The 12017-nt window shown below is 35.3% G+C and overlaps 1 protein-coding gene across 2 annotated transcripts in view; it reads right to left on the bottom strand.

Moving 5' to 3' along the window:
* CkIalpha (Casein kinase Ialpha) overlaps positions 1-12017 on the bottom strand; it is an 87197-nt gene that overhangs the window by 36922 nt on the left and 38258 nt on the right. For both annotated transcript variants that reach the window (XM_081734852.1, XM_081734853.1), the window contains exons 3-5: positions 8544-8769; positions 5419-5558; positions 1095-1173 (exon numbers count right to left, since the gene is read on the bottom strand). In XM_081734852.1, coding sequence (XP_081590978.1) covers positions 1095-1173; positions 5419-5558; positions 8544-8769 — 445 coding nt within the window. The remainder of the gene's footprint in view (positions 1-1094; positions 1174-5418; positions 5559-8543; positions 8770-12017) is intronic.

Below are 12017 nucleotides of genomic sequence, written 5' to 3'. Positions count from 1 at the left end.
TCACAGATTTATGACCTGCCTGTAGCCATTTCATCCGAACAATCAGATGTATGTGCACAACCTATCAGTTGGGATCAATTTCAGGCCAACAGATTCCGCCACTTCCGCTCACACTGCTACAGAATCTCATATTTGGCGGGGAGTGAAACTGCCTCAATGATGAGGACGTCGGAGCGACCATCCAACATAATGCTACCTCACATTATCAAACTATTATTGGCAAAGTGATTATTTTCCCCTGTATTCAGCTCGCGGCGGAAGGAACACGGGCTGAAAGCTAAACCTTGACTCACATATAAACAGAACTTGTGACAAGCGCTAGGATCAACAGCACAAGACTGCAAATCTTCTGCGAAGAGATGTTTCATAAAGTCTCAAAGAAATAGCAGATCCTGAAACAGTCCGCCTTGTGGAACAGCGATTTCTAAAGCCACTTGACATACGAATAAGGTAAGGTGGCACATGGTAGTCAAGAGTACGCAGCATTAATTTTCTGAATTTGGTTCTTACACAACCTATCTCGATTCGACAAATCTATTTCAAAGGTCTAAACTCAGTCTAAGTCGAAACAGCGTCCAATGAACATCCCTAACAGGAAAATATCGAACCACCTTAAACGAATACCTTTCCACTTGAACAATGGCCTACATCGAATACAGGCGTAGGAGTACTTTGGTTGGGCCAGGTGGCTTGTCACTGTCAGCCGTTCTGTTATAATGGCAGAATGTTATCAACTCAATGTCGAGGCATCATTTCCAGACTGGAGAACAGTTTATACAGAAACAGGGACACGGCCAATAAAAAGTGAACTATAGAGAAATAGGTAGAAACAAGTACAGGACGGCTGGTAAAGTACAGATCAGCAGAAAAAATAAAAGCACTGTTAAATAATGGAGAATGGGATTCTTTTCTTATCCTCAGGCAAAACCATCCAACCCTACTCCAGCCCCCTCTTTCTCTCTCTTTCTTATTCTTTCTTTTACTTCAAAACTCCGTCGATACCTTATGCTCATTCTGAGATTTCCCAGTTTAGCCATTTATATATATTAAATAACACAACATTGCACAAATAACAAAAAAGTTGCGTTTCTTACCTTAAGTCCCTGCCAAGGTAAAGTCCCGCGGTTGAAGTACATCAGAACGTACCCTAGGGACTCCATGTCATCTCGACGACTGAAAAATAATACGACCCAATTAGTCAAAATAGAAACGATTGAGCTAAACATTAATAAAAAAAATTTAAAAAGCATTATTCTTAACGTTTTTCTTAAGCCACATTTTCACGTTAGAAGAACTTTTAGCTGGCATAAAAAAAAAAAAAATCTTGAAACCCTACCATATTTCACTGTGTACACAGTCTTGAAAGGGTCATAAAACATTTTTTCCATCTTGCAAGGAGTTGAACGATGCGCAACTTTCTGGGACGTCTTGCTTGCTACCTGCTATCGCCCTCCCGCTGACATAAAAGAAAAACCAGTTTCGCTGCTTCCGAAACAACGGATTCTTTTGGACAGGGAGGGGAAGTGTGCCAAAATACAAGTTTTTAATGAGGAGGTTCACTGTTTGTCCTCTAGAGTGCAGTGCTGCATAGGTGGTGATACCTTTCTTGCTTACAAGAAGTTGTAAAATCTAAACAGTAGATAGAAAGATCGGGTAGCAAGGTCTTTATGACAGCTACAAGATTCATGTAAAATGGAAACGTACCATTAAGTTAAATACTATCCTCCTCAACATTAAAGTTAAAAATTACACTTGCATCAGAGCAGGAATTTATTTTAGTAAATACCTGATGTCCGTACATTCGGGTTCACTAGTACATTCCTACTTATAACATTTTTTCTACCAATAAACTGATCGAATGGGAGCGAACAATTCAAAGAAAACTAAATAAGTTGCGTCAAGCAGAAGATTAATTCTTTCTGCTTTCTCGTATTAAGAGTAACGGCGGCACTCCACATCAGAAAAGTTTGTTAGAACAAGGAATTTAAGTGAAAAGTGTATGTATATGATATATTATTTACTGGAATGATTAAAAAAAGTTTCAACACACTGGAAGAGAAGCTGAAATAATAATTTTATGAGCATGTCCTCAGTTTGTACATAAAAACACTGAAGTAAAACTTACAATGTTACATAATAAAAATTACATCTGGCACATCTTCAGTAAATAAACAAGATACTTGCCTCTGTTGCGCCCTCAATTTACTTCTTAAGATATACGAGAAAAGACTGAAAAGTTTTGCCTGTTGGTTAATCTCTCTTATAGGAACTTTTGCTGAGCGTTCCTCCATTCCTACCTACGACGCCACGTAGTGGGAGTTATCTGATTAAGTGATCAGCAGTTATGTTAAAGATGGCGACTAGTATGGACGTGCAATTCAAGCAGAGAGCCAATACCAGGGCTCGTAGTGGTCTGGTCTCTTCTAAATAGTTGAAAAATGACCAAAAGCACACGAAAAAGTGAGCAAAACCTCATCAAAAATAACTTTAAACCTCGATGCCAAACTTGGACATAAATTGAATTTCTTTTGTTGTTGTTGTTGTTTTGTTTTTGTTCTCCCCAAACAAAATAGGGCCGTGGCTGGAACATAGCTGAAACACGTAATGTTTTAATATGTGGAGATTAAAAATTATTTTACTTGAGTTTGTCAGCTAATAAAAAAAAAATGGATTATTTGTGTTTCGAGGTTCATTATTAATTACATACTTTGCACGGTTTTATATTTCAACTTTGATCTGGATGGGACATATTTTCATTATGTCCAATAAGACAAAATTAAAGTAATGTAATATAACTGGTAATATGTGCCATTGTCCTGTAACACAATAAGATCAAAGCAAATAATGTGGAATATGTTTATACCCTTATTATGAACTTTTAAAATAAATTACAAATGTTAACTAAAAATGCAGTTGCATACAAAATGAAATAAAAAGTAGTAACAAGAACGTATGCTACCAGATTTTCATATTTTCACATAAACTTAGTCTATGTGAAATGGAAAAAGGTATAACAATTTTCTGCATTTTTCCATTTATTTTATTTTTCTTAGTAAACTGCCAATGCAAATCATAAATCACACGAAAAAAATGACTTTAGCTCCCCAAAAAGTACTGCCAATACAAAACATAAATCACACGAAAAAAATGATTTCAGCCCCAAAAAAATAACTTTTAGTAACCAACTTGAAAAAAAGTAACTTTTAGTTAAAAAAGTGACTTGCTATCATTCTTGCAATACTTGACAACGGAATGAGTTTCGATAGCTCAAAATTTTTCGTCGGATGCAAGTTGTATACGGTGAAGCAGTTCATGGAGTACCGTCCGTCACAAAAGGCTTTCCCACTTAAAAAAAAAGTTTGCGTCCGGGGGAAAAGTCATGCTGACTCTATTTTTTCGAAGTGAACGGCGTTATCCACATAGAGCTTTTTTCAAGGGTACCACCTTGAACCGAGAGCGATACATCGAAACCCTAAAGAAGCTAATGGCTTGACTGACATGCGTCAGACCGGACAATGGAGCCCCTCTTTTTCTCACATCAGCAGCTTACCACCGACGCAATACTGAACCTTAGATACACTGTCCTTCCACAGCCCTGATTTTGCATCCCGTGACTTTTGCCATCTTTTATAATCTGAAGGAAACCTTAAGGGCATCCATTAGTTATCAGATGATGCCCAGCATGCTGGAAGATCATGGTGTCGCTCCAAAAGCAAGGACTTCTACCGTGACGCCATGGAAGGACTAGTGCGCCGTTGGAGGAAATGCGTGGAAGTAGATTATGTGGAGAAGTAATGTTCCAGAACTGAAACCTAGACGTCAAGGTACACATTCTTTTTTATATCATTAAATTGTATGTTCAACATAATCCGAGTTATTAATCAACAGACAAAACTATTCAGCCCACCCTCGTAATATAAATTAACATGGTAAGCACATCGTAATAAGTAAATTAACGTTGTAATAAGTAGATATTCAGCTATTTCGCGCCCTCAATATTTATTTCTTACCATATTTCGGAAACTATGGCAACATTTGTCCAAAGAAGAGAAACGATTTTCCCGAAATATTTCAAGAAATAAATATTTAGGGCGCGAAAGCTGATTACTTTACTTATTAATGTTACCTTACTTATTACGGTGTATTTGCAATGTTAGTTTATCCTAATGATTAGGATATCCCTTAACACCAAAGTAAGCATCAGATAACTACAAAATTAAAAATACCCAGTCTGGACAAGTATATTTATATAAAATTCATACCATCGTAAGTAACAATGTAGAAGCTATCGAAATGCGATATGTTAGGTGGAAGTAGTAAAACGCATGACGGCTTCAGACCACAATGTTTTAACCGTCTGTGTTTCAGATTGAATGGAGTACAAACGAAAATAGGATAAATGTTGTGGATTTCCATAACAAAAGATAACAACGCAAATGAGATATTCAACATCCTGAAGCTACTCGGGATTACTTGTGTGTTCGTCTACCGGACAACAGAGATACTAGTAGACTTCAACTGTCTCGGCTCGTCCATGTACTGTTACGGCTCAACAGGCCATTAAAAATGTGCTCACCTGACTATAAACAAATCTGGTGCAGAAGTACGAAGCAAGTGTAAGATACCGGGAGGATCAAACTTTGGGGCTACAAATGCTGTGGTTCAAAAGAACAGCAATTTCAGCGACTCACACATCTTGTTTACGGACAGAAAGATTTTTACCATTGACGAAAACGAACGCTAAAATAATCGGATGTATGTAACATCGTCTACGGAAGTCACTACAATCACTCTTATAGTGAAACATCCGGCCGCGGTAATAATGTGGTAGGCGTCTCACATCATGAAGTCAGAAAGCTTCACTTCTATGAAACTGGAGCGAAACGTGTGCTGCGAACAGTCTGATGTTCTAACATTTGTAGTAGAACTTCTGTTACAGACTTTGCCAATACATACTGTCTTCCAAAGGGACTCAGTTCCGACCCGCAAGGCAGTCGGCCTAAGCTGGTCTCCAGTAATATATTTCCGACTTGATCGCAGCGTATAATAGTCGCCTAGCAGCTTCAACCTAATTAAACACTCGGACTGAGACCTGTGGTCCAGAATGAAGGCCAAAGGTCTGCTCAATGTGACATTCTAATATTGTGCCCCAGAAACGTGTCCTTGTGAGAGCGGGAACAGTTTCCTTTGGAAGTTAAGCATACTGACATTGACGACTGGTCAACGGGCTTTCGGACCTGTGTAACTGCCCGCGGTGGACATTTTGAATTATCTGTATCAGTCGCTTATGCATTGGAAAATAACTACTAAATCTCTGCTACCGCTATTCATACTTGCTTTTACGTTCCACCTACCGGCATCGTATCAGAAGTTTTGTCTAGACTAGGTATTTTATTACACAGACTTGTATTAACCTACCTCTGTTCTATTCCCAAGTGTGCATTGATGGAAGCATATCGTGCTGTACCAGTCAAATTTTTATCCTCTCGATACATGATGTGTTGTCGCGTGCGTGTATCACGATATTTCTTTGCTAATCCGAAGTCTATCAAAAAAAGCTGAAATGAGATACAAAGTTATTAATATGGAAACCCCATGATATAGTTTACCTTTTACTTACATTTTTGTTTCCTGGAATGGGCCATAACATTTTGTTTATTAAGATATAATTGGGTAATACTGCTCTATATTATATTTACGAAATGTAAACTTTAAAAAAAAAAAAAAAAAAAATATTTTGTGGGTAGACAATACGAAAAGTGACGGAATAAAACTGAAGTCCTTGAAAGAGGGAATGAAGAAAATTCTTAAATGAAATAACGTGAAGCAAGTTTTTTTCTTTTAATATAGAGAAAAGGATAATAATGGAAAATAATTATATTATTAATCATTTCTCAAGGTCCTTATATGATTGCATGAAAGGAAAAAGACAAAACCACAACTGATAAGACTATTTGATGATGGATAAATTCTACACGAAGGCTAAACGACAAACAAGCGATCTGATGCCATGAAAATTTCATTGCTCTGCCAACTGGCCTGTTAATGTTAGTTATTACTATATTCATCTAAAAAACTAAAATAATGCAGTGTAAGTAAAAAAAAAAAAAAACTTTTACGCACAATTACACTGACAAGAATACATACACTTGATCTTTTCAAGTATCCAAGGATAAGAGATGTGCAAGTTCGTGTGAGTACTAGCGTTCCAAGTCGGTAGCGAATCAGAGCCCAAATAAGCCCAATTGCTAAATGTATATCAATAATGTATAAGCATGTTATGTGTGTGTAAAGTACGTATTATGTTAACTCAAGATACTATTCACGATATAATCTTGCTTTCATAATTATTATTTACTAAGTCGTGAATTTGGTAAACATTTACCCTTATAAAGTTGAACTTTTCAAAAATTTCACTCCGCTACTTCCCTTTATTACGTATCAAATTAAAAAAGAGTATTACTGATATGTGTTTAAACCGTGATATGAACTCGATATCTTATCTTCTAAAGATACACACTCTTCCATTTAGTTAATCGAGCAATCAGAATGTAAAAAATCCGCTCAAACTTCAGTTTATTTTAATTATGCCACGATATCCTCTACGCTAATGAATACTGGTGCCTCATTGAGAACTGATCCTGAGACGATATTCATCGAGTACTTAAGTCATGCTACATGTGATTGGTAATATGCCCTCTACATACAGCTTCAAAATACTTAGAAGATATTTTTTAAAGCCCCGCACTCTTGAAGTGAATCGTTAGTTATCAGATGCGGTGTAAATATACCCCAATCTTTATTATTTTGTCACTGTTTTGTTAATACTTTATCTTGAGGACTGAGATTTTACAAGTGAAGCAATTATGATGACTGTATTATTTTTTAGAAATCTGATGTTCAATAATTTGATTTGATTTCAGTTTAGCGTCCCTTACAGCAGCTAGGCTATATGAGATGTGGACTTACAAAAATGAGATCCGAACCACATACGCTAAAGATGTGTACGCTAACCGCTTAGACACGAGGTAGCTTTGATGTTAAATAGAGCAGAGTGTACCTATTCACTATTATTCAATTATAATGAATGTATGTTGTATCAATATAACTTTTGAATAATGTGTTTATACCTCATGGTTAGTGAGTAATTAACATGTTTCCCTTTAATAAATTTCACACCTTTGGAAGACGCTTTCCCTTTCACTTCTCCAGGAAATGATTTCACTCAATTAGCCTTAGAAAACAATACTAGTCGACTTAATATATAATTGTTCTCTTTATCTATCTATTAAAATGCTACAACAGCAATTAAAAGCGCCTGAGCTCCAACCTATAACTTTAGCTTTCAAATCTTTCATTTACGGTTATGTGTGATTTCACGTTTAACAGAGACAAACATTTTAAGTATTTGTACTTTACATAGTCTAAATTAGTTAACTATATCTTTTTCACAAAGTTTGATATAAAATTAGTGTTCAAAGCCTTTGTATTAAAAAATAAGCCTTCTCTAAAATCAATGCATGTGAATTGTGCTATCTTTCGAGTTCTTTTAAACTATATGTTGAGGACGTTTATATGTTTGTGGTCAATCCTTTCGACAATGAGATCTAGAAACTACAGGCTCTAGAAAGATGACGTTTTCACTGATCGATTGGAAATTTTGCGTTGTCCAGTTCTAATTGAATATTTAAAAAAAAAAACATAGCCATTATTTATTTATTACATTTTTTAAGGTACACTGGAAGCGTTGAAATAATAAAAAAAAAACTAAAGCATCATATACTATGTGTTATGCATTCCAACACCACATTGTTGTATATTGGGGTTGTATATGTCTCAGGCGTTTGTTTCATGGCCAAATAATAATGAGAAAGGAAGGATACCCATTTCTCAAGTCTAAGATAAATCTTCATTTTTTGAATGTTTTGCCCAATGAACACCATATATAACTGACATTATAATTAATTGTATATGTAATGTATTTGCTTATTACATACTGCATGCAAGAAGAAAGAAAACACTGGTCATGCATGAATCAGAAACTCCAATCGGAAGTAGGCTCAAATCTTGCAAACAGTGCGAGATATTGAGAAAAAAATAATCGAAAAAATCTCCCCCTTGCCGATTTTTTTAAAATCAAGACGTCTCTCACTTGTGTGTGTAAAGGGACATGTATATATGTTGTAAGGAATGAGAAGGAGATTTATGCTCATATGCGAATGATGCGCTGTGTAGAGAACGCAGGTTCAGCTAGTATCTTCATAAATAAAATATCGTTTCTATATTATAACTGGAGTGAAGAAGTCAGATTTCATACCTACGTCAACAATAATTACTTTTTTAATGCGCAAGGATGTGTTCATATCTTACAAAGTACAACATGACTTTTGGGAACTTTTTTTTACATAGGTCAATCCTCGACTACTCCTGCATAATACAAATCAAAATAAACATCTGGAATGTATCCACTTGTATCAACTGACAGTTTAGTTGTGACTGACAAAGTTTCCTTCTATTCAGGACAAAATCACAATACAACTTACCTTGTTACAGTGTCGTCCAATTCCCATAAGGAAATTATCAGGTTTAATATCCCGATGTATAAAGCTTTTGCAATGGACATATTCAATGCGTCCAATCATTTGATCTGCCAGCATGAGAACAGTTTTGATGGTAAAGCGTCTTGAACAGAAATTGAACAGATCTTCAAGGGATGGTCCAAGTAAGTCCATGACTAATACGTTATAATCTCTCTCCTGTCCATACCACCTGAAAAACGTTAAAATAACCACTAAGAAATATGATAAATATCCTTTTCTATCTACAACTTACAAACGATTATAAAATGAACAAATAAAAGCAGAAATTTTATTGATAAAGTGGTTATATTGAAATCAATAAGCAAAATTGAAACAAAGACGAGAGTTGACTTGAAACAAAAATAATAATAAACCTTTAATGTAACATCTAATGAGTATCTTCTTTAAGCTCAAAACAATGATGATTACGGAAATTTGGTGATCACAGTAAATGAGACTATAGGAGGAAAAGGGAGAGGCACGAGAAAACCCACGGACGCAATGTTGTCCATCACAAGTTCACATGACCTACAAGTCACCGTGCTCTCCAAGCTGATTCGGAAATTGGCGGCATCATCATCGAAAATTAATCTGAGTCTTGCCCATATTCACCCGATATGTCTCAGGGCTGTTGCTTATTATCAATGCTAAAAGGCCGTACTTTGATTTTTTTTTTTAGGCGGGGTTAATGGCTTTGCATGGATTTGGCTATTTTTGTTTTCCAGCGATATGTTCTTAATCAGATATAGATTAGAACTTATACTTAAATCTTGTTTTATTACAATATTTTTGGTGCCACTGTGTTCGACAATACCAAGGAGAAAGTTGGGGTTTACGATTACGTAAGATTTAAAATAGCAACCCCTGATCAGATTTCCGACGATATTGGCAACGCAAAAATGGAAAATATTAAAACACTTTGATAGAAAATTAGAAAGCAGAAATTTAATACTTTGTGTTGTTACACACACTACTATGATCTCGTGTTTCATCTCGATATGGTAATGTTGTTGGAATTTCTGCAGCTGAGTTCTCAGTAGTGAGTAGGGAACGGTGCGTTGTATGTGGGTCCTGTGTCTAGTAACTTAATGATTTGTGTTTTTAATGTATTTATTTATATCAATGTCAAGGTTTGTTTGATTAAATACGTGCCTTGCTTTAAGTTTTTATACTTATTACACTAGTGCAAGGAAATGAATGCAACTTTGGTCCTTTCATTTCATGCATTGTAAAGATGAAAGCACAGTGTCCGGGATTTTCCCTCTTGTAATATAGCATCCCTAACATAGCAACGGAATCAACCCATTTACCGGAGAAATCACAGATTCAAAAAGCATTCTTCCACAATCCCAAGAAGCACATAAAGATACGTAAAACAACCGCTTCAAATATATAGTTCTCACACACTGCCAATTTGTGATGTCTGCCATTGTTTATTATTATTCGTTACTAGATAGTTGTAATATGATAGCTTTTGATTGATGGAATGAACAGAATGATTCATTACTGACAACGTATCCTGCGAATCACACATTGTTTTGTTTTGTTATCAGTTTAGCTAAAATGAAAGTAGATAACAGTGATATATGTTAGGTTTTGTGTGTGCGTGTGTATTTGATTTTTGCGTCGCAAATTGCTAAACAAATTTAAATGCATAGCAATTTATGTTTGTATCGCATTTTCAGTAGGGAAATAGTATTATTTTATTGTATTATGTGGATAGAAAATAAATTATTTTGTATATCATAACCATGATAATAAAAAGTAATGTAAAGAAAAAATAACTTTTTTAAAGTGCTAACTTTGTCCTATAAATTGTCTAAGCTAGTAGCTCGTTTGGAATGCGTCCATACTTGAGTTTTCTATTAGGTGCTGAATCCCTAACACCGTCACGAAATGAAGAATTGGAATTACGTAGTCTACGGAGTGAACCTTCATTTTTGAGATAAAGTTAATTTCACATAAATGTTGGTATCCTAACTGATACTATAGCCAAATTTACTCAGATCCAGTTCATTTTCGCACCTTTTAGCTAAAGTTTTTTTTTCCATTTTCAGAAAATGCGAGAGAGATTTAAAAAAAAAACTGGACCAATGTTAGGTAACAATTAGATGGGTCGTTCATTAACAGAAGGGCAGAAAAGCCCCGTGTTTTTGCTAGTAATCTTGTTTCAGAAACGTAAAATAGGGTCTTGTATGTAGAAATCTCATTAAGGCGCTTTACTCCCACGGGCCTATTTCTCAAAGCTACTAGATTAGTAATACTTGTTCTAACACTTGTGATACTAGAATAATATATGAGCATTTCTCTAGCCTACAGTAATAAAATACTAGCTACAGATTTGTGGACTAGCGTTACAAGAGTACATGACTCCCTTTTGACAATATTTTTGAATATTCAATTAATCTGAATTTGTTCTTTTTTTCACAGCGCCTAACTACGTGTTTTTAGTGCGTTTTATTATATACTCTTTCATGTGGCGAAGTAATTAGAATCCAACGTAAGAAAAGTTAAAATATACATATTCCTTAGTTGCATGCTATGCTAAATTACTGTATACAGCGTCTGCTAGACAACTGTATTAATTTTGTCTTGAGGTTTACTTATATTAGGCTAATATCTGTACCTTAGAGGTAAATAAAGCAAGTCGTTGCAAAAAGGAAAGAAAATTAATGATTTCAAAATATTTTAACTTCTGCATTTCTCACAGAAAATGAGAAATGTTACGAATAAATAAATAAATAAACGCTAGCTGAAATGCATCGTACAATCTGGTAAAAATCACAGAACCGTGGATCAGTTACAACCTTAATATACCCTATGCAGAGTTGTGCTTAGAAAGTCCTTTAATATCCCACGGTTATATCCTTTAAACTAAAAGAGAGATTATTATTGGAATCGAATGATTGTGAAATTAAAATTTTTGTGCTCTTCCACTGGCTATCGACTCATGTACCAAAGACACGCGCTAGCAATTGTCGTAATCCTCTCCGAGAAAGCCTACGAACAACAGGTAAAATTTTAGGAAAACCACTGTTATTTTAACGAGATTTTCTTCACATAGGATAAGAGTTGATAAAAATTCAAGATTTAAAATATTACACACGCTTCTGATTTTGTTTTTTTCTGTTTAAATAAGCAGGTATTAATCACAACTTTTATTTTCTAAATGAGAAATAATTTAGTAATGAATAAGTTGGTATCTACATATTAAGCTTTCTATGAAATTACAGCAAGTAATGCGAACACGTGGGGAGGCGAAAAGGTGCTCTTAGCATGGATGGAAAATGAACCGATTCGTGTGAAAATGTTCCGGACAGGTTCCTATCTTTAGCATGGGTTCTTGGTGCCTAAACCGGTTCAAAAGCAGGTCAGATTTGATTCTTTTTCCATCCCTGACGCTCAGTATTAACACTTCACGATAAAGTTGTATTTCGT

The sequence above is a fragment of the Thermobia domestica genome, chromosome 12 (assembly GCF_964235325.1).
Source record: "Thermobia domestica chromosome 12, izTheDome1.hap1.1, whole genome shotgun sequence".
Classification (NCBI taxonomy): domain Eukaryota; kingdom Metazoa; phylum Arthropoda; class Insecta; order Zygentoma; family Lepismatidae; genus Thermobia; species Thermobia domestica.
The sequence above is the reverse complement of the archived record's forward strand: the minus strand, read 5'-3'. Positions and strand labels throughout refer to the sequence as shown.